This window comes from Protomyctophum bolini (genome assembly GCF_963924005.1).
Source record: "Protomyctophum bolini genome assembly, chromosome: 5".
NCBI lineage: Eukaryota > Metazoa > Chordata > Actinopteri > Myctophiformes > Myctophidae > Protomyctophum > Protomyctophum bolini.
Window position 1 is genome coordinate 35,553,259 of NC_137866.1, and position 27,125 is coordinate 35,580,383.

The 27,125-nt window shown below is 41.2% G+C and overlaps 1 protein-coding gene across 1 annotated transcript; it reads right to left on the reverse strand.

Moving 5' to 3' along the window:
• Nucleotides 1-713: 713 nt before the first annotated feature.
• LOC308315091 (uncharacterized protein) lies at nt 714-27,125 on the reverse strand. The gene is made up of 36 exons (XM_080762920.1): nt 27,032-27,125; nt 26,595-26,741; nt 24,406-24,992; nt 23,401-23,421; nt 23,197-23,274; nt 21,162-21,215; nt 20,293-20,337; nt 19,741-19,767; nt 19,615-19,659; nt 19,232-19,276; nt 18,192-18,245; nt 16,237-16,305; nt 16,062-16,130; nt 15,297-15,365; nt 13,298-13,366; nt 12,185-12,253; nt 11,933-12,001; nt 11,729-11,797; nt 11,347-11,418; nt 10,410-10,478; nt 9,659-9,730; nt 8,087-8,155; nt 7,890-7,958; nt 7,025-7,093; nt 6,825-6,893; nt 6,634-6,702; nt 6,212-6,280; nt 5,067-5,135; nt 4,898-4,978; nt 4,316-4,351; nt 4,108-4,144; nt 3,298-3,861; nt 2,925-3,142; nt 2,529-2,592; nt 2,051-2,233; nt 714-1,283 (listed from the first exon to the last, which is right to left on the reverse strand). Exons 2-36 carry the CDS (start codon nt 26,731-26,733, stop codon nt 1,276-1,278), a joined length of 3,465 nt encoding a protein of 1,154 aa, XP_080619046.1. The 5' UTR covers nt 26,734-26,741; nt 27,032-27,125; the 3' UTR covers nt 714-1,275.

Below are 27,125 nucleotides of genomic sequence, written 5' to 3' on the forward strand. Positions count from 1 at the left end.
TAAAATAAGCTACATACATTTTCAAAAAAATACTTTTCAAAAAAATACTAAGAATCAACCTTCAGTGAGGGCTACTTACATCGAAAATGAACAAAATTGTAACAATAGCAAACAGCAACCATAAAAACACAAACAGAAATATTCAGAGCACAGTTCATTTTTCAGAAATAATATAGGCTACAAAAAAAAGGGAAAAAAAGATGCAAAAAAATGTCTTTCTTAGTTGTCTTGCAAATACAAAGTACAAATACAAAAATAAATTCAGTGTTGTAACAGCATATGGTCAGAGGTATAAGAATAATGTGTTAACCTGAAATAGTGATATCTCTGCAGAAACCACCTAACTCCAAAATAAAAAACATCCAGCTCAAGTGGAGTTAGGAGGTTTTTGTTGAAGCACTTTTTAATACCTTCCATTGGTTCAGTATTTCTTTTAACCAACATTGATTTATGAAAAATATATAAAATAAATCAAAAACCTCAAAAATGGAGTTAGGCGGTTTCTTCCGGGCAGCAACGACTTGTGTTTTCTGAAGATTATACTTCATTTGAGGAATAGCCAAGCCCTTGACTAAAAGTTTCACTGAGAATGTTTTACACTTTACATGTATGGGCAGGAACGTGCAGAGAATCTCGTAAGAGAACACTTTTGAACAAAAATAGCAAAAAATTGCTGATCTACAAGCTCACAACGCGTCGTGGCTGAGACGCTATGAGAGCTTGTAGATCAGCTATTTTCGGGGCACAACCAAGCACTCTGTATCTACTGGAGATGCTGTGTAACGACATGGATTTCTAAACAAATGTGTTCAACGTAAAATGGTGCGTTCCAAGTTTTTTCCTGAATGCTGCCTTCCGGCATGGCATGGAAAGGAGTGGCATTTGCATTTCTTCCACCATAGTAAATGCTGCATTCGTGGTCTGGAAAGGGCAGTTGTTTTACAGATGGGTACAATGGCAGGGGCCGAAGCCCCCTTTGATGTCTATGTGTGCACGTCCCTGTGTGTGAGGTAATAATATACTCTGGCTAGACTTTAATTCTACAGCCATAATTAGCAGTATAGCTATATACAGTGATATGTTAGCAGCTTCTTATGAATTCAGTTCCCATTAGCACTGCTTTATTGCTTCAACTTTGTGTTTGCATATGAAACGGAGAGAGGACGTGATTTGACAATCACAGGTGAAAGTTCTCTACTGAAGTAGAAAGTTTGCAGAATCCACTCCGTTTAGGTTGCCTTCAGGGGCTTCTTCATATGAGTTTCTTCCTCTCATTTATAAAGCTGGGGAATGAAACAAATACATGGTTGTACAAGTACAACATCAAAACAGCAAAAAAAGTTGCAAAAAGCACAACAGAAACATTGCACAGATAAAAGGCAAAAACAGGTTACAGCATCAACCAGGGTCAACTAGGAGTAAAGGCCAGGGAGAAAAGGTGAGTCTTATAGGATTTGGGCCGATCTAATATAGAGGGGTAGGCTATTCCAAAGCCTGGGGTCAGCCACAGCAAAAGTTCGTTCACCCCTGGTTTTGCCTAGATTTCGGAACAGTATAGTAAAAGGTATATTAAAAATATATACAGTATGAAAATCAATAATAAATGGTGAACTATCCACAGAGCTTTTAGTTGTGGTATAAATTTATAATAATAATTGTAATCATTTTGTCAGGATGTTACAACTCCACAATTATGGGATTGTTTCCTTTGGGTAAGGTACGTAGGTTTTACCCTAAATGCATTCTTGCAAAGCAGCCACCTTTTAAGCAGTTACCTTGTTGTAGTCAGACTACATGATTGCTGCCTTTGTTGCCTTATAAAATTAACGGGAAATGATATGATATGATATGAACTTTATTTGTATAGCGCTTTTCAAAACATAGTTCCAAAGTGCTGCACAGAACAGGATTCTGTAGAAATATCTGTAGAAATATCTAACCGTATACATCAAATGTGCTGTAAACTAGTAGTTGAATGTTAGTAGTACTAGTGCGTCTTTAAGAAAAAAATGTACAAGCTGTTTTGTTGTCAAGGATCAATGAGGCTTACCTGTTCTAGATCGAATGCATATTTTGCATTGGTCTTCCGTCTCAAAGCGGTTGTCATTTCCACCACAGCCTCCATACCAGAATTGTGCACATGCATTGGCCTGTTTGTCATAGTACCAGTGGACTGTGTAAACACGACAGCTACCTTGGTCCAAAGTCAGGTTACAGCGGGAATCAGGAGTCACTGATGGAGAAATAGTGTAAGATACAGTACATTATTTCAAATGTTTATGTATTATTAGTAGTATTAGTAGTAGTAGCAGTAGTAACTCATTATTCATTATTCATATTATTATCCATTGGTTTTAGCTGAGAATATACCTGTCGGTTCAAAGTATTAACTACTTAAGCCCTATTTAAAAAATAAATTATGCGTAATAGCAGTGTAAACGACAGGAATCACACACCTTGCAGCGCTATACATGGAATAGTCCTTCCTGAAAAATATGCAAACTAGACTAAGTGAAGCTGCTGCTCACCTTCAGGTACGACAGGAAACAACGTATGAAACTCCAGATCCCCACCGTCATTGTCTCCCTCGTCCTAGTTTAAAATGATAGAGTAAAATGAGCAATGATCATTTGAGAAGGGTTATGCACAGTTGAACTTGAAATAATAAGAGGTGAATTATCGTATAACTAAGAAGAAAATGAAATGAAGCGTCGATCAGCATGTTCAGGACCCAGCATTGACTTGGTTAGTGTGGTTGAAATAGGCTCTATCTCCCACTCACCCCCCCCCCCATCTCTCTCTCTCTCTCTCTCTCTCTCTCTCTCTCTCTGAACATACCAAACAAATACCACCCGCCCACCCGGACTTGAAAAGTATATAGAAAATGAACACTTGTAGGATTATTAATGAGTATTAAGTTGGACCTGGAGTGGCAGACGGACGTCAGGTCGTTTAGGCGTTGGTACGACCTCTGGGTAAGTGGTTTTGCCGTTATTGCCGTTATTCACAAAGTTGTTCTCCTTCACATGTCGAGTGTTACCACGCCCATTGTTGCCATTTCCAAAGATGTTGGTGATAAGACTGACAATTGGGTCACCGTTTGCATCTTCACAGAATTGACTGAGGAGTTTGGACTCCAGTGCTGAAAAGCAGAAAAAACTATTGTATTTAGATCACTTAATGCCAGGCCATTCATGAAAATAATTATATGTTGTGATTGTATCATAACAAAGCTACATAGCTGACTGCTGTATTGATCATTAACACACACATACACTGATCGTAAAATATAATCACCAAATAAAGTATTGTAGTCATCAATAGGGTACAAATGTTCGTTGACTGGGTCGGAGGCAATGAGATTGAGCTCTTGTAAGAATAACATCTGTGAAGGATCAGAGGAATTGACAATCCCCACGGCGTACATTTCAATGTTCGCTTCGTGTGCGTCCTGCACGGCAATGTCAAGCTTCACAGGCTCTCGCTTATCAGTCTGTCCATCTGTGATGACAATGGCCACTTTCTTGACTTGATTCCGGGCGCCATAGAAAGCTTCCTGAGTGGCCTTTCTGATGGCCGTGCCGGTGTAGGTGCCCTCGCCCATATAGGGCATTTTCCTGATGACCTGCTTGATATCTTCTTTGGTCATATCGCGACCCACGTTGAACTTCAGGTGAACGTCGCGACTGTAGAGAACCAATCCGATCCTGGTGGCGCTGCGTCCAATCGTGGTGCGGTCCACCAAACTTGTGACAAAATCCTTGACGTTTTCAAAGTTCTTCAGCCCAACGCTCTCTGAGCTGTCGATGACGAACACAAGCTCCATCGGCCTCTGCTTGCATTTGATGGGAGTGCCACATCCTGGAAAAATAAGAAAGCATGTTTTTTTCCTTATCAAATATTATAGCCCGACCGATACCAGATTTGTGTGTTTGTCCAATGCCAATCCTGATTTTGGAGAGTCCTATAGACCACCAATTTACTATGGCATGATGGCATCAAATAATGTCTGATATTTTTTCTGGCTCTAGTAAATAAACCCGAAATGTTATGGACGATTCTAGTTTTTCTGTTATTTTGTTTATTGCAGCCTGGTTGAGATCTTACCACATATTTCTTTGATTAGCTTGATGATGTCTTCTCTCTAGAAAACATGAGCAAAGTATGGGTTACGACTGTTGCCTCCCACAATTTCCAAAAGCTTCATTCCGAGATTGTGGAATAGTTGTCTGCAACTCTGCATGCTACGCCAGACTACTGCAATACCTACAGTATTATGAGGAGTGTGGTCACACATTAGTGGAGATGAACTTACTGTGAGGCCTGGCTCTCCTTTGGCTCCAGGTATGCCCTGGGATTGGAAAACAAAACATCACAACACATGGTTTTTGCTCAAAATCTTACTTTTTACCATAAATCCTAATCACTGACATCATAAATTAATCCATCCAATAATGTGGTGGCCTGCATGCTCAATGCAAACATGCATAACTAAATAATAATCAAATTAGTAATCAAAATAACTTCAGAAAAATACATTTGACAAATTAACTGATCACTCAATGCTTAGTTACATTCTATAATGAATACGTACCAAATTTCATTCTGACCCCTCCACGAAAAGGCCTCGTTGTCCTGAACCCTTATCTATCATTTATACATTATGGATCAATAGTGTGGACTTAGACTGTTTTTAGTCTGTGGCATTAGTTTGAAGGGTCTATTGTGAGTAAATAGTAGATCTGGTTGTAGATCGTGTAGATCATATTGTGTCATCATATCAGCAACATATTATGGTTTACTGTACAAACCTGGCTGATTATAGAACCAAACCATATGCTTCTAATGGGGTATAAAGACATGTTAATAAAATGAAGAGAAGGTCTAATCTACATACAGATTCACCAGTAAGTCCATGATCGCCCAGGTCTCCGTTTACTCCCCTGGTGCCCCTCTCGCCCGGTACGCCACGGTCTCCCTGTAATGAGAGGACAGGTCGTCTACAGTCAGACAACGTGGCAAGGTGGCCGTGAAAACTACACAAAATATATATTTAGCTCCTTCACCTTAGCACCTGGAAGGCCCTCTCCTGGGATTCCTCTGGATCCGGTCACACCCGAAGGCCCTACCTCACCCTGAAATTACAATTCAGGTTTTTAATGCACCTGGCAATAAGTCATTATCACATCATGCTTCATGTAATATACCAAAATCAGTACTCAGATTATTTACTTAAAGTAGCAATGCCACAATAAAGCTACTTCTTAATAGACAAAGTATAAAATAGGGATACATTATTTTGTAATAAGAATCGACTGTATTTTGTGTGTCTTAAGTACCAGGTCTTATTCCCTAACTTGAGTAAACTAAAGACCTGGAGGCGTGATCAATGCCATTTGGCTATTCTGAGTGGCAAAAGAGCATTGATCACGCCTCCAGGTCTTTAGTTTACTCAAGTTAGGGAATAAGACCTGGTACTTAAGACACGCAAAATACAGCCATTAGATCTGCAAAGCAACTATAGTAACTAAAGCTGTCACATACAGTAATTGTAGTGGAGTAAAAAGTACATTTGCCTCTGATGTATACTAGTGGAGTAGATGTATATTAAAAAAATCACACCCGTGTGAAATGAGGGGCGCTCTGGTAATCGTACATCAATTTATGTTAGTGGACATTTGACATTGCTACATACGGTACATAAGGTGGTCCCTTATTAGCCAAGTGCTCCCACCAACATGTGATTGGTTAGCCGATTTGCTTGTTTACATATGAGTAAAGTAAGTTTTCCCTTCAATGCCAATGGCATTTAATGTTTAATTTAATTTGCGTCATATTCAGCTCTTATCATCATACATCATCATCTCATACTGGCCAATCAGAAGGCCTGTTGCCTGTGATTGTTTAACTTTAGTGATTTACATATGACGTAAATTTTACTTTCAATGTCAATGGCGTTTAATGTTTTGATGTTTAATTTACGCCATAGGCTATTTAGCAGAATTTTGACGTAATTTCTCCTTTCATTGTCAATGGCAAATATATGAGACGTGTGGGGACAACATTTAGTGGACATTTGACCTAATTTCTCCTTTCATTGTCAATGGCAAATATTGAGACATGTGGGGACAAAGCTGTATATAGGAAAAAAGGTTTGACTTCATTTGAAGTATATGCAACCAGCTTAATGAACCTGCACCAACGTACTTACCTTTGGACCTTGGTGACCTTCGCCTTGAGGTCCTGTTGCACCCGGGGGTCCTGGTCTTCCAACGTTGCCCTTAACGCAAATTAATAATAGTCATCAGATTGCTGCTTTTACACAGGATCCAAGAGCCCACTCACTATATTATGTTCAACTTTGACAAATGGTGTACTGTGGGTAGAACAACCCAAGCATGATTGCCCGTAATGGCTGAACTCTATCTACAGCACGCAAAATAAAACAGGATGGGGTTAATAATAATGGCGTGGTTCCTACGTATGTGGATCTCAGGAATTAATCTGGCTAGTCTATGATGTTAGTCATCTATGACGATTGTTTCCATACTTGGATGTTGCTTCAACCCACACACAGCTATTGGCTATGTGGGTTGGGTTGAAACATGTCAAGTGGTACAGAATTGTTCTTACCGGTGGTCCTTGTAGCCCCTCACCAGCTGGACCGGACAAACCTGGCAATCCTCTAAAGCCAATGTCTCCCTGGAAGAGATACGCTATTACTGTACTGTACATACACAGTCAGTCACGTACATACATGATAATATTGCATTATAATGTAATGATGAAAGTACAGTATAGAGAGTACATGTATACACACTAACCATGGGACCGGGGATTCCTACACCTTCAGGTCCCTGCTCACCTGGTAAGCCTGGCAAGCCAGTAGCGCCCTACAAATGGTGCATGGAAAGTCAACTCACAGTGCCATTAATTTGCCAAACTTATAGTATTATTATATCAAAGTATAAATGGGTGATTTATTGGGAATTGTTAGTTCTTATTTCTTAGTTATAATACGAACCACGGGACCAGGGAAACCGTCGCCCTTCAGACCAGCTGGACCTGGTAAACCAGAATGACCACGACCACCCTGGTAAAACAGAAGTTATTGATAAGCACTATGCACACAGTACAATCTGTTAACCAAGTTAACCACTCTGCCCAGGTTCTGGACAGGGGATAAATTACCCCTTATTGATCACACCTGATCACCCCTTTATCTCCATATATGGAGATGGCCTGTTCTGACATCACAATGGTGTTCTGACAGCATAGACTCCATATTTGGGCATAAAAGGGACACAGACATTTTCAACTCAGCATCGTTCAAGTATAGGCTAGTGCCCAATGGGCACGGAAAGCTCTAGTATTATGAGAATGAATAATAAAGAAAATAATACAACCACAGACCATAGATATAATGTGTACTGCTTTGCGTGATGTTTGGACAAAAAAAATATAAAAAAAACAAAATCGGCCTCCTGGTGGCCAATGTGAAAAGGGTGGCACTTTTGTTCAAAGCAAACCACTTCTGCAAACTTTAGATGCCAATAAACAGGCCGACCTGAAACAAATGGGGCAGAGATTTTGCTCTGGCATACAGGGAGTGGATCAGACCAACAGTAGGCCTACCGGAGATTAGCTGTTCACGGAAGACAGGGGGTAAAACATAGGCCTTCGGCCTGGTGGATACAATAACAGTAATGACATCTAGTGGCTGAATATTGTACCACTAGTAATAGTGGCACTTCAAGTGGCACTATAGAATTTACAATTCTATTCATTGTACATTAAACCATACATCTTTACAAATTGCAGACTGTTAATAATAAAATAATAATAAATAATAAAGTAATCGATCAATGAACCAATCAATCAATGCTGACCTTTGGACCCAGTAGGCCATGGCCTGGTTCCCCAACAGGCCCAGACGGACCAGCAGGGCCGACGTCACCCTAAAACGAAGAAGTAGATATAAGCACATCACTGAAGGCACTGCATCAGACCCCTCTGACTGGAGGCTGGTTGTCTACCTGCCAAGACCTGTGTTGACAGACGCTGATAATAGATTTGCGTTTGTTACCTTGGAACCTGCTATGGCTCGCCCCGGCAGCCCGGGCATGCCTAGCCGGCCTGGGATACCAGGCTCTCCCTGGAAGACAACAGATGGCAAGAAATCAGATCACTTGTTTTATCCAAACCAATTTTTTTTATTTAAACTAAATCAAATAGAAATACTTTATTGTATTGATCCCAGAGAGGGGGAATTGGACACATCTACAGCTCATGAAAATATAGCAATATAATCCCCCTCCCCCTTTGCTATGAACCATATCCACACCATAGATACCAGTAAGACGCCTGAGGGCGAGAAGCGACCTTGCGTGCACACATCAGCCTGGCGCTTTGGAATGAGGGGTCAGATCAACATATCCGCCTGGGTGACGTTAGACCGATGGGCGAGTGCTGGCGCTTTGGCATGGGGGGGTCAGATCAACATATGGAATGAATTCTGTACTGGCCATGTATGGAGCGTGTCTTGAGTGTACAGCGTTTGATGAGGTCAGATCAACATATGGAATGAAAGAACTAATGCATGTCAAACTGGGGGTCCTTGAAATTAAACGGGTTGAGAATATCTGCTATAGCCATATAAATGTTCTCTTATGGGGGTCCCTGGCTTATCTCTTCAAATGGGGGTCCGTGGGGCTTATACGTGTCAATTTGGGGGTCCTTGACATGAAAAAGTTTGGGAACCACTGATATGCTGCATTTGCTTATAGGTCATAGCTGTGTTACATGTACCGTTACGCAGGTCATACAGTAGCTGTGTTACATGTACCAGTACTCAGGTCATAGCTGTGTTACATGTACCGTTACTCAGGTCATAGCTGTGTTACATGTACCGTTACTCAGGTCATACAGTAGCTGTGTTACATGTACCGTTACTCAGGTCATACAGTAGCTGTGTTACATGTACCAGTACTCAGGTCATAGCTGTGTTACATGTACCGTTACTCAGGTCATAGCTGTGTTACATGTACCGTTACTCAGGTCATAGCTGTGTTACATGTACCGCTACTCAGGTCATAGCTGTGTTACATGTACCGCTACTCAGGTCATAGCTGTGTTACATGTACCGTTACTCAGTAGTATGTCTTTTTTTGTCAGGTGAAACCTGAAACTCATGAAATGTAGATGACCTCATTTAGAGGACCTAGTCATATACTGACGGCCTAGCCTGATTGGCTGCCTCGTCTGCCTCCTCTGGCCAATGAGACAGCAACCAACTGCATACCAAGTTTACCAACGGCAGGCCTCCATGCATGCACACACGCACCTCTGGCCAATGGGACAGCAACCAACTGCATGCCAACGGCAGGCATCCATTCATGCATGCACTGATGCACACACTCAACACTCGCAGTGTATAAAAGAGAGAGCCGATGCGATCTGCAAGAATCACTCACAACATGTTTTATACTGTTGGGTCAGTGGTGAGTGGACAGTTTGAAAATGTGGTCCCACCGACTCCTACGTTAAGCCATTAATGTTGACCTATGTCATCATAATCATTGATTATCAGTTGATTTATGACCATCAATAAGGTTGAATCCCTAAAAATTCAAATAAAAATCTCTCTCTCTCTAATCACCTTTGCTCCTGAGGGTCCGGTGATTCCGGGAGGTCCATGTAACCCACGGATACCCCTCTGACCCTGGTCACCCTGGGAGGGATTAGAGCACATCATTTTATATAGCGTGGTTTTCATGTATTTATTCTCGAAAGTACAGTACTGAGTAATTAAAGTCATTTGCAGTGTCGTCGAGTAATACAATACGGTATATATAATACAAAACATCACTGTTGAAAAAATACATCAGAGGATTGGGAAAAATCAGACCCGTCTGAAGTGAGTGTGTACTGTACTGTACTGTACTGTACTGTACTGTACTGTACTGTACTGTACTGTACTGTACTGTACTGTACTGTACTGTACTGTACAAGCCCTCCTCCTTGGCCTGTCTGTGTCTGTGTGTTAGGCTGTGCAACAGTGACACTTGGTGGTGAACAAACGCTATTTTCGTGCTCGGACACAGGGACACAGGGACCCACACACATAGCTGTCTAAAATTAAAGGCAAACATGTGAAATATAAGGTTTACAAATGGAAACCATTTAATCTAAAAACAGTTACATTTTGTGGGCATCTGTTTGGTCACCAAAGGTTCTGAAACGACTCAAGGGTACCAAAGTGGTTAATCTCAATGCAGTCTGCAGGTCATTCCATGTGTTATAAGCACATCTGCCAAGTTCAGAGTTGACTTTTGGCACCTTGAATTTGGTTTACACAGTGATAGGAAAAAGTGAATCACATAGAAGACATGTGTGAATGTAAAACACACCTTCTCTCCTTGAGTGCCGATGCCAGCTGGTCCCTCAGATCCTATTAAGCCAGGTAGGCCAGCCTCACCCTGAGGAAGGAAGAGCACCTCTCTCAGTCATCAGCATCTTTATTCTTAAAACATTGCATGCCCAGCTTCCCTCCCCTGAACGCGACCATTTGTGTACGTATTGACATTTGAGTTTGCCAAGCCAGTGCACCACAGTGGGTTCAAACTAGTGTCTCTATTTCCGTCCATGCTAAACCCCTTATCCCTAAACTATTTAGCCTTTTTAACTATTTTGAAAAACATTTTTGAATGGTTAAAATAACCAATCTACATCGACACGTTGTGAGCTTGTAGATTGGCTATTTGAACTATTCAAAAATGTTTTTCAAAATAGTAAAAAAGAATGGTAGTAGTTTAGGGATAAGGGGTTTAACATGGACGAAAATAGAGCCCTTTTCAATACAATTCCATTTAGTTTTAGTCGACTAAATCTACAGCTGACTAAAATCAGTAAAATGTATTTTAGCGGTCGTAATGTCATAATGCCTGATTTTACACTTGGTTACATGCTGAAAATAGCCGATCTACAAGGTGTAAATAATGAATTAAATCAACTAGTCCCTCCCTAACATTTTAGTCTGGTTTTTATTGGTTGACGAAATTGCCAATATATTTTGTCTTAGTTTTAGTCATTATAACATAGTTCATTTAGTTTTTTTGTAGTTTTCGCGGGGGGAAAAAAGGAACATTTGTCGCCATAGATTTAGTCGACAAATTCAACACTAGTTCAAGCGCCTACTGGAGACTGGCAGAGGTGGACAGGCATTACCCCTGTGTCACTGCATGCAACCTCATGCATGCTTGGTATTTGGTATAAGTCTTCCTGATTGTGATTCTCAGTGTCCAGGTGCTTTTGTGGGCCCACTGATGGGGTCTGTATATACTGTACCTTCTGTCCTGGAGCCCCGTCCTCTCCTGGAAGACCTGGCAGGCCGCCCAGACCGCCTGCCCCAATCTCACCCTAACACGGTAACATAATAAGTGGTTATTTGTTGGTACATTAACCCCATTCAAACTGACATCCCTTGGTCCATCCACTCCAAACATTATAACTATAACTAAAATAATCTTTCGTTACAAATGGTTCTAGTAGATGGAAATGTCCACAACACGACTATGAACCATAATGATGAACCATAGTTATATTGATAGAGCTTGTTGTGGACAGTCCATTACAGTTAGTGGTTAAATGAATACAGCATCGTATAGTTTTCCATAATCTATCATGGACCATGTAATAGGATTATTATTACGTTAGTCCTATACTGTACCTTTGGGCCAGGTTCACCGATGCCTCTGTCCCCCTGAACTCCTTGTTCTCCCGGTAAACCTTGTTCTCCCTGATTTGCACAATACCAAAAATGATTTAAACATTATATTATATAATCCAACATCGTGCAGATGTCACCATGTCAGAACTGCTTGGACATTATGTTGATTATATTCCCATTTCCTTGGTGTTGTGTTTTACAGACCTTGGGGCCAGGTAATCCTTCGCCCTGGGTTCCTCGCACTCCAGGTGGGCCCCTTGGACCCTCCATTCCCTGTGAGATAAAAAAAACAATCAGGATATCATCCACTGGTGTGTGTGTGTGTGTGTGTGTGTGTGTGTGTGTGTGTGTGTGTGTGTGTGTGTGTGTGTGTGTGTGTGTGTGTGTGTGTGTGTGTGTGTGTGTGTGTGTGCGTGCGCGCGCGTGCGTGCGTCACATAAGGACACATTTACAAACCTTTTCCCCCTGTATGCCCAATCCTGGCAGGCCAATGTGCCCTGGAAAACCTAGAGGTCCAAATTCACCCTGGAGGTAAACACATATGCAAGAATCAATATTCAATATGCAACAATCTTGAATTCTGATTCAGATGTTATATCTGTTGCTATATATATCCGGTATTAATTTATACAGTGTATATATCTGCTATCTGCTAACTGATATTCTGCCTCATTTTGTTTTCTTTTTCAACATTGAATTTCAACTTTGAATTCAATCAAATGACTTGCATATTTGATCATGTTGTCCTAATAATTATCTAACATGTTTCAAATTGTTTTGTTTCTCTGAAATGACTATGAGCCTTTTGTTATATCCCAATACACAAAAGTATGAGTAAGAGTAAAATTATTAGGTTTCGTTTCTTCAACATTGTAGCAGCAAGAAGACACTGATACCATTAAACAAAGCAACAAAGTCTCGAAGTTGAAATAATGTTAGCTCTTAGCTGAACTATCTCTGCTGTATTTAAACCACAGTCATATACGGTATATTTTATACTAGCATAGTCATAACGGATGGAGATGCAAGCTCCTGATAACAATTATGTTTGACCGAAGAGCCTTGGCTCGAAACGTTGTCAATAAACTTTTGGAGCAGATGAGTGTGCAGGTTCTTTTTCTCTTTTCCTGATAATTGCCCACTGCTGTTCTGGACTGAATTGGATTAGTTCATGGCATGTGGCAGTGGTGCTGTACCATGGACCTTTTACCACTTTTAACATGACGTCCGTCCCTATTTTGGACATGGGTGAACAATTTCACCTACTGTATAAAAACAATACCAGAACTACAAGCTCACAATGTGTCACATCGAGTTTATAGATGTGATATTTCTTTGCAGTTTTGGAAAATAGGGATTAAGTGGTTGATGTTAAACTTTCCCACAGTAACCAGAGCCTTCCATCTGCTCCGTTCTGTCTCATTACAGAATTCCTGCGAGCTGTCTGTCTAATTGTAGCCTGAAAGGACATTCAGGCTTCTTTATGGATTTCATTTGATGCTTTGTGGAGCAGACGTGGTAGGTTCTTTACGCGAATGGCATTCATTAGCTGATGTATTTACAGCCTACCTTTTCTCCTTTGATTCCTGCACCCGCCTGTCCACGTAGCCCCCTCGGCCCCGCCAGCCCCCGGTCCCCCTGTGGAACAAAAACAAGGTCATAACCCAGACTCTGCATATCATATCACAGTTTGTTGGTTCACAGCCAACATTGTTCTCAGTCAGGAGGAAAAAAGGAAAAAGAACAAGCTAGCACCTGTTACTCTCCTGTGCTCATGAAATTATCCAAAGATATGGTAATGGAAATATGTTAGTTGTTCTATATGTGCTTAACTGCATGAACCCTAGAGTGAACTCTAGAGTCAAGTGTAAATTAATAGCAAAACCTGGAAGTAATGCAAGTAATGTACTAACATAATGTAAACAGTAAAGTAAAACTTGTTTATAGACCAATGTGTGTCCAATTCAATGGCATGCAGATACAGACATACTGTAGTTACATAGAGCTACTTTCTCCAATTAGGGGAGGGGATGTTTTGGGAGGGGATGCCAATGAGCTGCAGGTCTAACAGATGTTTAGCTGCCTTAGGACAATTGTAACCTAGGCCAGGAGCTGCCTTCACAAATAAAAGTTGTGTGTAGATTTCCCCCACAATCGTATAAACTTGGCCTTCCCTCCCATTGTCACAAGTCCTGACTTGATGTGCAATAAACCGCAGGAGGCTATTTATGTTGGGTACTTTGTTGTCTAGTTTATTAGTTTATTTAGCTAATATAATTTTACCATCTCTATGATGAGGGCTTTCTCTGTGGTTATAATGCTAATGATAGGGCCAAGAAGACTGCTTCTGCTTCTGCATGCGAAAGCAAAAAATAATGTTTTATATATTTTATTTATATTGTTCTGCATGTCTTATAAGGAAGCCTCGATCCATTTCAACAGGAAATAGAGACGTTCTACAGTTTGCATATTGTGTAACAAGCTGCAACATGGAGGCATTTTTCCCCTTTTCTTTCTCAGGCTTACAGTAACGCATGAACAGAAGTATGAATGGAACTGTAACACTTGGGTGAAACCTTGAGGCTCAGTGAGTCAGTGAGTTGGAACAGTGAGGTCTGGTTTTGACAGATGTAGGCCATGTGCTGATGAACAGCAAACATGTACAAATTAGTCAATGCTCTAGTCTAAAGGACCCTTTTCATGTTGGTTTATTGTATTCCATGTGTTACGGTCAGGTGAATTTCTAAAATGAGCTATATCAAAACTGATGACTATATCAGGTCATCAAATGATATATATTTTGTTCAATTAGATGGCACCTGTTTATTCTCTGGATTCAGATTTAACATCTGGTTAAGGTTGTGTTGGCTTTTGCGTTAGATGCACCGATATGGAAATCCTTGGCCGATACCGATGTTTAAAATATTTTTGTTGTTTTTATTTCCCTTTTTTGTGCCAGAGAAACAAATACATATTCAATACAACAAATAAAGAATCAGAATCTACAGCTTGGTAGACTACAGATAACCAACACACCAACATAGCCAATGCAAAATGTATGGTTATCAACATCAGATAAACATCGGCTACTGCTATCGGTTAATGTCAGGTTTTATTTGCAGATACCGATATTGACCAATAACAGCAATATTGGACGATACCAATTATGTGGTCGATACATCGGTGCATCACTAACTGTTACCATGGCTGATATGGGTGAACATTTATAAGATTCAGCCAAATCATTCATTCAAGGTGAACTGCAGAAAATTCTCAACTGACCAAAGGCTACCCCAGGATTAACGGATATGTGTAAACTGTGAGATATACTTTTCTCTTTATTATAGTTTGTACGGTGTTATAGCTGCAATCCATAACTTTTGTGTGTGAATATACCCGCACAGAAATACGCACATACATTATGTATGTATACAGACAAATCGGATTCTAGACGCCTTGGCTGTTGGCTACACCTTTAAAAGGGTTAACACAGGAGTGTAGTGTTGACCCAGATCACGTTTCTTTTGTTTTGGTTCTTTCTAGATTCGTGACAGATGCGTAATCGTACCTTTGGTCCAGGGAATCCCTCGCCTTGGGGCCCTTTTTCCCCTTGAACACCTTGTGGCCCTTGAGGCCCCTTTAAGAGAAGACAGTCAGCATGTCCCCAAAACATTGCTCAGATCAAAGTACCTTTGTAACTGCAGAACAGATCACATTTCCCACCGTGATCGCTGATCACTGGAGGTAGTCACACATACAAGCCTGTCTAGATTGTGGGCAGTAAACATTTAACTATAGGGGCAACTATAAGGAACTTAATATTTACTTACTAGTCCATATCTAGACAATATCAGTTGCTATTTTTAAATAATTATATGGAAATGACTTAAAATGAGAAAAGTTCTCCATTTTCAGAAAAGATATTTAATGAGTGAAAAGCTGCTTATGACAAAGGCATATGACACCGGCAACGACACCGACATACGACACCAGCTTACCACACTGGCGTGTGGCTGACTGGTATGCGATACCGGCATGTAACACCGGCCTTCCACAATGCCGTAAAACAAAGTATGAATTGGGCTCATGTGAAACTTGCACATTGTCAGTGAAATATTGCTGGCGTACCAACATGATGGTTGAAAAAAAAGAAAGAAAAGAACACACACACACACACACACACACACACACACGCACGCACGCACGCACGCACGCACGCACGCACGCACGCACGCACGCACGCAAACACAACCCTGGGTAGTTTTCTGCTGAGTGAAACTATAGGCCAATGTCAGACAATGCGCTACAGGACTGGTGTGGTTTCTTAACTTACAGGGGGGCCACTTTCTCCCATTCCTGGCGGTCCAGGAGGGCCATGGCGGCCCTGGAATCCCATGTCACCCTGTAGGTAAACACAGGTAGTGAAGTGCAAAGCTGGTGCAGGACATAACATACAGTATCAGCCAAATGTCAAAATACGGCAAAATACAGTTGACAAGAGAATGTACCTTTGGTCCAGGAAGTCCGATTCCGGTTTCACCTTGAACACCAGGTGGGCCAGCTGGGCCCCGTTCACCCTATGACCACAAATATAAACACAAGATTACATACACAAGAAGCACTGAAACTCACACCATGCAATGTCATAGGACAATAACCCATGTTCTGATCATTCTGATTAGTTAGTTAACATCCATGCTGATTGGCCAAAGTTGTACCTGTGTCGATTTTATCAATTTTACGCAACTCTCTAGTGGGGTCTATAGTGGTGTGTTGGTGACAGGCTGACAGCTAGTGACCAGTGTGCAACCACCTTTATTAAAAGTTAAAATGAATTAACACTGATTTTACTGTGAACATTTAAAAACAAAAGGGGGGAAAAGGGCAATTATCACAGAGACGACATTACAGAGATACCTGATGTTGTTTTGAAGGTTATCAGGACTACTATAGTAACCCTTGTAAATCATGGTGGTTGCATATAATGTAAATTGGGTGGTAGGCAAGATATATGATCCCTTCCTACAAGTCAGAACAAACAAGCTTCACATTGTCATCAGTTCCATTGATGTCTCAGCACACATAAAGCTTGTCCCAGAACAACCAGACCTATTTCTCTTGAGGCTGTTGTAGTAATTATGAGATTTACTTGGGGTTCAGACCACTTTTTTTTATTAAACGAGGGAGATGAGACAAAGGAATGGAACCTGTCAAAAAATTGACAGTCCAATTACTTGACAAGTTGTAACGGAACAAGATGGAACTTATACTATTTTCATTCCATTACCTACAAACTAAACCGACAAACATGGCCTTCATCGTTCCCTAAATACCTGGAATTTTTGTCATCTAGTTCAGCTCTTTCCGATTACAAAGACGAAGGAAACAAACATTTAATACTAACATGCCCCCTAGCCCCTACCCATTGCGAATGCATAGAAATAATAATCTAGAATCATAAGTAAACCAAGAACCTGGCGAAGATGTAACTTAAACATCGAAACGTTGCCACTTTTTATTTCCACCCTGTTATATTAAACAGGGTGGGCCTAAATTGTCTGTGCTGCTCCAGTGCCTTCTTTTTCGCATGTTACCAGACTGGCCTGCTATAGGCTAGAGGCTTCTGAGATGCACCAGACTGGCCTGCTATAGGCTAGAGGCGCGCTTGGAACTCCCTTCTACATAAACCAAGAACCAGTCACCAATCAGTCATCAGTCTAACAGTATAAACAAAATCAATAGTCCGTACATTAAAACTATACCCACTACACTACAGGTTGCCAGGTCAATGACTTGGCATCGGTCTACATAACATGCTATATAAATGACATTTTAGCCCATAAGCCTGGAAGGTCGGCGATGCTAGTGCAAGTGCTACGGGTTAAGGTGGAGTCTGAGGAGGTGAGTCTTCAGATTGTGGTGGAAGATTGGGAGTGAGTCTGCAGTTGTAATTGCAATGGGGAGTTTGTTCCACAGTTTGGGAGTGTTGTCCCGGATGTTTTAGCTTGTAATTCCTTTCACCATTGAAGCAGTTGGATGGTTTGTACACTGTTACACGGTTATTATCATCTTAATCACTCCCATCCATCATCAACAGACAAATGTCACTCTTTGTCAAAGCACTGACACAACTGACAATGCTGTAGGCAGTTCCTATGCTGTGTTTAGAAGCAGGATACAGGATACAGGAGAACTTGGCACTGGATTTGTGCACTTCTGATTTAATGCCCACGCTGGTGAATTACAGTAAGGAAGGAGAAGAAGCTGGCTGATTGCCAAACATTCCCACAGGTGCCTATTACCAGGGACTCCAGGGAGACAGGCCTGGCCACCATGCTAAATGTTTGGGTGGTAATGCAGAAACCTGTTGTTTAAACTCATAATAGAAGGAAAAGTAAAGGTCACAGCAGATGTTTTTTTTGTAGGTGCTCATGGCCTGTCCTTCCGCACAAAATGCACCAACCTGCTTTCCTTGAAGGCCTTCTGGTCCCATGTCACCATGCGGTCCTGGTAACCCCTGGGCAGGAAGAACATACAGCCATTAATAATGTACATGTGGATAGCATGTTCTGGTTGTGTGAGTGACTGTGCGTGCGTGCGTGATTGTACAAATAATGTATGTTTGTGTGTATATGCATGTGTGCATTAAGGTAGCTGTGTGACATCACACTACTGTACAAAGCTACACAGTGTATTTGTAGCTGTTGTAGCTTTTGCAGCAGCTACAAACGTAGCTTCACGTCATTGGCTTCCATTGACATTGAATGGTACTGTAGACTGTGTCGTTGCGTTTGCTCATGTGGACGCAACATGATACTTATCACACACCTGTGTCGCACACCTGAAAATAGCAGATCTACAAGACATACAAGACATCACGATGCATGTTCATGTTGCATGTTGTTGATGATCAGCTATTTTCGGCATGTGACAGCGGCACGCTATAAACTAAGTGAAGATTAGGCATAATCTGTGATGCGCTGCCTTGGAGTATCCTCACAGAAAATAAAGAACAGCAACATTTCATTCTCAGTGGAAATATATGATGACACAGAATATGGAAATGACTCTCCTCCCGTATCTTGTTACAATAATTTACATTTACTAGTACAAGCTGCCAGCAGCAAATATTCTGCCTACACGTCCTGTCATATGAGCGAATAGTGGAAGGAGATCAACGTCATGTGATTCTCTTGTTTGACCCACAAGTGTGTTTCAAGGAATATGATTATTGGCAGAATTGTAGAAAGTTTAGGATATTTGGCGGTCCCCTTTCAAATTTTCACAATAACGAGTGGTTGTTTGTTTCAATACTTCAATAATACAATACTAATGTGTTGCACTATGACGGAAATAAAAATAAACATAAAATGTAACAATGGGTATGTATGTATAATGTTCCGTAATTCAACTCCATGTTTTTATCCCATGAAAGAAAAGCGGATTCGGAAATACCCTTATGTGTATCTCAAAGAATATGCTAATACATGTTCCATCACTGACCTGCGGGCCTCTAGGTCCTCTTGCACCGAATGGACCCTCAGGACCCTGGTCAACATCACAGAGGAAAGACAGTAAATATCACAAGATGTGGAGAAAAAGACAATCTGACAGAAAATGGCAATAGATGGTAAATGGAGTATTCCAGGGGAGAATACTTTTACTGTATCACCCAGCAGATGACTACTGCTCAGGTGGCTCAGATGAGCCCACAGGGGTTCTTGTTAGAGGTCACATGTCACATCGACACATATAGACTGGACGAGAGTTGAACTGCGAAGCTTCCAATTCCCAGTCGGGTCAGTCTCTACAGTCCACTCAGCTGCGGCCAAACAAAATGTCTAGGCTACTTTATGTACAGTATATTGAAGATAGTGTTTCTATACCTTGTCGCCTTTGATTCCTGGAGTGCCACATTCACCCGTTTCACCCTGAAATAGAAAATAGCATCAAACACGGTTCCAACTATACTTTTTAACAATTTAACACTGTCATTAAACTGAAAGATATACCTGCTCTCCTTTGTAACCAGTTTTTCCCTGCAAGTGGATATAATCAGGTTAGAATTTGAATGTGAATTAGATCAATATATTTGTGATGTATACAGGTGCTGCAATCAATTTACAATTTACAATTTAGGCATTTAGCAGACGCTCTTAATCCAGAGCGACTTACATTAAGCAATAACAAAAACATGGGAATCCATAACTGTTATCCATAATCTAGTATTTTAACACTTGTCGCCTCACTCGCCTGCATGAGAGACCAAGTGGAGATACTATACGCTCATGAGCTTCATGCAGTTTATAGAATCCCCATTGACTGTTACACCTGGCAATATTCTTCCTGGGTTACAAATATCACAGTACTACTACTTGTCAACCATCCTACCTGACACTATAGGGTTTAAATTTAAAAAGAAAGATTAGGTAGACCCCCTCCAATCACTGCAGACGTGCTAGTTACATAGTCTGAGTCTAGAGATTGGTGAAAGTAATGTTTAATTTATAAAAATATGTTCAATACATATTATTGTGTTAAATAGTATAAATAGTAATATTTACCTCAGTGCCATCTCGGCCAGGAAGTCCGCTTAACCCTGGTTCACCCTGTTATGAAATGATTACTGACTTAGTACATGTCACATACAAACAACAAATACATAAATGTAAATACAATAAAAAAAAAATGTAAAAATTTCAAAGGTAGGTAGGTAAAGCTCTATTTTGTGATAGTAAAAAAATGTAGTTTGTGTGAGTTCTCTCTTCTGATTGGGTCAAACTCATATCCCAATATGAAAATGCATTCTCTGTTAACGATGGAGTGCCTTGATTTTTGTATACCCTAAAACATGATCATCAGGTCTTATTGTTATATAAGGAGGTATAATTTTTTCAAAAAAGTGTACAGTATTTGTTAAAATGTTGTTTTTATGTGGGCACGCCACCAGTTCATTAAGTGGGTGGTGGTGGGGTGGTGATGAGTGGTGATCCACCTGAACTGAAGCTGCACCCACAGCTGTAGTTATATGATAAAGGGGGAGGGGTTAGGGGAGGGGCTGATAATGTGATGTCATTATATTACTGTTTATTTCATTGGCCCGTCAGCTGGCCCGTCAAGGGTTCAGCCTCCAGGAAAAAACCCTAAATACAAAGTCATTACACCATTGCACATAAAAACGACTCCAGTGTGTCTAATGAAGTACTGTCACCTCATAGACACATGCAAAACTGGAAAAATATAAAACTTGTGGCACTCCATCTTTAAAGCTAAAGAGCTGAAGAGACCTGGAGACTCCTGTTACTGAACAAACGGTCAACATAGCAACGATTACCATCAGAATATAACACGTATAACAGAAGCCTAATTCATATTTGTGTGGGTCGTGTCACTATAGACCAAAATAGAGGAGAATGAGAATGAATGGAAAGACCTTCATTCCTATCAGGCCAGAGGCTCCGTCATCTCCTGGACGACCTTTCTTCCCCTGAGGAATGGAACACAAAGCGGGGTGAGATTCACTTACACACATTTCATTTAACCACTTGAACCCTATGTAATTAGTTGACTGGCGTCCTCCAGGCTCTATACTAGGTACGCTACTTTTTCCCTCTACACCAAATATCTTCAAACGAAATGGCCGATCTACAAGCTCGACTTGTACAAGTTTGTAGAGCTTGCAAAATATATTGCCTGCAGTCTCTGAAATCATACTGAACGTAAACATTATTATTTATTAATTTAAAAAAAATATACCTACAAAATAAATTATTTAAAAACACAGAAAAGGTGGAAAAGCTCATAGGTTGGATGGATGTGCATGCATGCATGTGGGCATGCGTGCATGCATGCAGCACAATATAATAATATGGTTCTCACTCCTTTGGGGTATATTTTATCACAGTACATTTGTACATAATGTGAAATTTGTCCCTGCATTTAACCCATCTATAAGGAGCAGTTGGCAAGTGCTTCCATTTCCCAGGCGTCCTCTCTACCCATTCAGCTATGGCCACCCATGAGCGCATTTGTGAGTTCCTTGTTGCATGTGTTGAGTGTGTTTGTGTCTTAGGGGGCACATGGAAAAGATAGATGTGCACATTTTTGGGGATTGAGTATGCTTGCCTGCCTGCGTGTGTGACTGTGTGTGTGTGTGTGTGTGTGTGCGCGCGCGTGCGTGCGTGCATTCATGTTTAAGGATGTATTATGGTTGAAGAGACAATTGAGGTGTCTCTTCCAGAAGGTCAAGGGGCGCAGGGCAGGAATTTCACTGCGTCCATGAAGTCCATGACTGTCCAGGTGCTGCTCAGAGAAATGACCGCGGACTGAAGGGTCATTTCTCTGGAGCAGCACCTGGACAGCGAGTGTCAACCACTGTCCGCCCTCAAAAACCACCTGTTTATGACCATTACACTAATGAGGGCAATTTCGAGAGACTTTCAGTCTTAAGTGTAAGAATTTCAACAATCTCTCCGGGGCGAAGGCACCTGGTTCGCACTCACCCATCTCTCTGTCAGCACTGTGACTGACACCCTGAAATTAACCACTTTAAACCTAGCATGAATATTTTGGGCATGTCATTTTAGGCTAAAATAGCTGACCTATAAGCTCACAAGGCTTCCCGATGTGACATGTTGTGAGCTTGTAGATCAGCTATTTTCGCCACAAGTCACTGCCGTCTGCCACACGAAAAAGATAAATCGGGGCTTAAGTGGTTTTACTGAGCTGTCATCAATCGAAGGACTATAGGAGTGGGGCTTACGTGACATTTTAAAGAGGGGGTTTCGTCTAGGGAGGTTTAGGAAGGGGTCTCAACACGTCCTGCACGCTGGTGAAGAGAATGATAATATCAGGCAGCCTCATCCCACACTCACCCCATGTCTCTCAGAGGGTCTCGATCCCTGGTCAAAGGTCTGTCCACACCAATAATTATGAATATAACTGTGGCCAGGTCAGATGGCCAGGTCACGCCCCGACAATAGGGGTTGTCAGCATTATTTATGCTGGCCAAAGGTCCAGGTTTACTGGGACTGGAGCCCCTCGTTGCCACGGGGGACACGTTATTTGGATGGAAAATGTGCACTAATTTGCACCGACACGACAAGCGGAGAAGCAACAAATATAGTTCTCTGGGAATGCCAGAGCAAAGCTTTTCCTGTTGCCATAGGATTAGTGTCAGAATGTGGGTTAAGAAGACCCTATACAGACGACCACCTATAGGCTACAGTATCCTTTCAGTCTGCCTATTCAATATACAGTACAGCGCTGCGTAATATGCCTGGAGGAGAGACGGAAAATCGCACCCAATTATCCTAATTATTCAATTTCAGAACAACACACAATGTTATTCTGTCGCTGTAAGATGTTAAGGAATCCAGCCGTTTAGGGAAATAACCCTGGAAAACCTCAAAGGAAAGCTATTCTTTGGCTGTGGGATATTTTGAATTGTAAGCGGGGTAAATACTCACCGGAGGTCCGCTCGTTCCCCTCTCTCCTTTCTCACAATCACACTTTGGGCGTAGCCCGCCCGGGGGGCAGTGGGGGCACTTCAAAAAGGAATGACAGTCTGTCAGTGTTGTGATGCATGGAAGCCCATTCTGCTGCTGGGCACACCTAATTGTATGTGTAACACTGTAGACATCGACATTCTAAAGATAAAATAGCCTACTTACCTCTTCATCAGCCAGATCAGCCTGCATAGAAAAATAAATTGCAAGACAGATTATAAGAAACTAAATAATCTCATGCAGTCTGACAATTCATTCATTAACATTACGGAACAATTACGCAACCTTGAATGAAACCATAAAATATCTAAATACTTGAACTTGATGGGCAATATCAAAACCAGAGGGGTTGTAGAGAAATGCCTTTATATGGAACAAATGCAACGCCATGTGTCATTATCATGTGTCAGAATATGGCTTTTGTAATCTGAGGAATGTGACATGAAATGGCATGAAGAGGGTCTTTAGGCTTAAGACTATAGACAAAAAAGTACAACAGTGCTGTTGAACCTCAGAGTATACACACTCACAATGCATACATGACAGCTATAAGTTCCGTTAAAAAGGTGTCGACAAAAACACATCTGTCATTGACATTCTTTCTTTCCCTCATTTTTTCACCATCACTCCACCACCTTGTGTGGTAGGAATGCTGGAACAAACCCATCCCTGTGCCAAATAGAGCTGTTCCATCATAGTCGATTAACCACTTAAACCTTAAATAGTAGGCCTATTACTTCATTGACTGGGGTCCACCATCATTAGCCCCTCATTTGCGTCCTCTACACCAAAGATCTATAAGCTCACATCGCATTATGAGTGACTTTTGTGCAACACTGTCATACAACAAAGGGGAATTAATTCCATGTCTGATGTAAACTCTATATATCCCTTTGATTCTGCCAGTCAATACTGTAAGTTTCAAGCCAGTAGCCATTGTGGACTCAACATTAGGATCATCAGTGCTCAACCTCACCAACCTGAAAGGTCTGGTCTCTGCATGATTGTATGCAGAGACAGACGAAATCACCTAACCAAATAGTCGAACAATTCCTATCATTAATATTCTAATGTGTTTAGTCGAGGACAGCCCTAGTGCCAACTCTGAATATTTTTATTGTAATTAAATCTATTTCTCCATTTTTCATGAAAATCAAACAGCATACTTACAATTTCTGTGAGGACTTTTTCTGTGATGTTCCAATCCTGCAAGTTGTGTAGGTAGCGGGAGTCCGGGTGGCTGGCGAGCAGACGCAGCTTGTCCATGTTGGTTGGCTCAGCGGCCGTCCCGGTGATGCCCACGGTGAAGAACCTTATGCCCTGTTTCTTGGCGTCGGCGACGGCCGGGAAGATGTCGGGGTTCCTGGGGTGGCTGGTGCCGTCCGTGAGCAGTATGGCTATCTTGATGCTTTTGTCGGGAGACTCCTTATACATCTCGGTCATGTTTTTGATGGCGTAGGTGGTATAGGTGCCCTGGCCGATGTACTGGACTGTAGCCACATGGGCCTTGAAGGCATCCGTGTCGTCCGTGAACCTCTGCACGTCCCGGACTCTGCTGCTGTACTGCAGCAGGGCCACCCTCCAGCTCAGTCTGCCAGGTCCGTCGACCAGGTCCAGAGTGAAGCGCTTTCTCAGGCCGTTGACCAGGTCCAGAGTGAAGCGCTTTTCCTTCTCATGGCCTGCTTCCTTGGCGCTCTCGGAGCTGTCCAACAAGAAGAAGAGCTCCAGGCGGCAGCCACAGTCCTCGTCTAGAATGGCTGTGTGGTATGCACACAAGAGAACATGGTTCGACAGACACACTCTGTCTTCAACTTTTTCAAAATGTTTCTAAATTTATCAAAACCTTCATCATTTTCGCCTGGTCCACATTTTTCACTCTACAACATCAAATAGCCAATCTAGAATCTCACAACACGTCACTTTGTGACAATATAGATATGGCCCTGTTACTGTATCACAGATACATAACGGATTTTGGTAGTTTGACCTTCCTCGTGACATAATAAATAATTAGCACCAGTAATGTCAATCAGTCATGTCACCAGTAATGTCACCAGTTGCAGGTGCAACTAGAACTGCACTCTGCCGAGTGCATACTTGCTTGTTGCACACTAGTAGGCTAGGCCTACTAGTGCGCAAGCAGAGCGCGCAAGTACTTTCGACCGCTGGAAACTATCACATCTCAGTATCTCTGTGAAGGAATGTTTGAAATGTATAATCATTACGTGTAACTATTTGCTACCTAACTACTTTTTTACAGAAAAATGAATCATTGATATGTGATGAAAAAAAAGGTATATAAACTGGTATATAAACTAAAATATATTATACAGTATAATTATTTTATTACTTATTGTAAATTGTCAATTGTTTTAAATGTATTTCATTTTGTACTATAGTGATATTAATACTAAATCATGATCAGAGTAATATGTGTCTCTAACTTCAATTTCTGTAATAATACTTTCAAATTTGTTGAAATATACATGATCTAAAATACTTCCGAAATCTGTAGTTGGATTTGTATCTCAGTGATGACGTAAGAGAAATGGTCATCTGTGTAATCTGGTCCCACCAGATACCACATTACGTCATCGTTGAGAGCTGGGACCAGAGTACACGGTGTGTATATGTATGACTAGCTCTCAGTGATGACGTAAGAGATATGGTCATCTGTGTAGTCTGGTCCCAGCAGACCAGGCACAGATTTACAAATTACAAATCACATTACAACTACATACAGAGTATGTAGTTGTAATTTGATTAGCAGTATACTGTGGTTACTTGGTTCCAAAAAGTGAAGCCAAGTTTTTTTCAACCGTAAGTCTGTGCCTGGTTTGCTGGGACCAGTTACAACATTACGTCATCGTTGAGAACTGGGACCAGAGTACATGGTGTGTATATGTATGACTAGCTCTCAGTGATGACGTAAGAGATATGGTCATCTGTGTAGTCTGGTCCCAGCAGACCAGGCACAGATTTACAAATTACAAATCACATTACAACTACATACAGAGTATGTAGTTGTAATTTGATTAGCAGTATACTGTGGTTACTTGGTTCCAAAAAGTGAAGCCACGTTTTTTTCAACCGTAAGTCTGTGCCTGGTTTGCTGGGACCAGTTACAACATTACGTCATCGTTGAGAACTGGGACCAGAGTACATGGTGTGTATATGACGTAATGTTGTAACTTGTAACTAGTCCCAGCAAACCAGGCACAGACTTACGGTTGAAGAAAACTTGGCTTCACTTCGAAGAGACCAAGCGAAATGATTACTTGCGCGCTCTGCTTGCGCAAGTAACAACCAGAAACAAATAATGTAAATAATATTTTCATGGCATAGCCTAAGTGTCTTACCTTGTCCATCATGAAATCCAGGTTTATTAGTCCTGGATTTCCTACTGGGTTGTCTCTCGACTCTCTTGTAGTATCCCTGGGAACAGACGCTGGTCAGCGCTGTGATGAACAGCACCAGCTTCATGGTGGGACACACCATTGTCCCAACTGTTGAAAGAAAGTCTAATATTAATCATCACCCCCACCACTACTTCATTGAAGTTAATTGGTACGGATAACTGTTTAAAAATATATATAATAGTGATAGTTTTTGCTTTAAATGTGCAATAAATTTAGGTTATTTGATCTTAAACAGATTATCTTAACCACTAATTTATAGTATACTTCATCGTACGTACAGTGAGAATAGCAAATCTAGTTCACATGTCATGATGCAATTTGTTGTGAGCGTATAGATCTGAAACATTTTTGCCTATAATGACCAAAAATAGACTCACAGTCCAAAATCCTTTGAGAATGCTGAAACTTCTACTACTTCAATATCCTGTTTTGAGGGCAAATGAAAATGGTCAAATTGAATCCAGGTATACG

Bases quoted from the DNA above. Each gene is read 5' to 3' on its own strand.
- LOC308315091 (XM_080762920.1), bottom strand. From the start codon at position 26,733: ATGGTGTGTCCCACCATGAAGCTGGTGCTGTTCATCACAGCGCTGACC. The intron at 7,094-7,889 runs GTCAGCATTGAT...CTGTTTTACCAG, and splicing joins ATGGCCTACTGGGTCCAAAG to GGTGGTCGTGGTCATTCTGG. The intron at 3,143-3,297 runs GTGATTATATTT...TCTGCTTTTCAG, and splicing joins TGACTACAATACTTTATTTG to CACTGGAGTCCAAACTCCTC.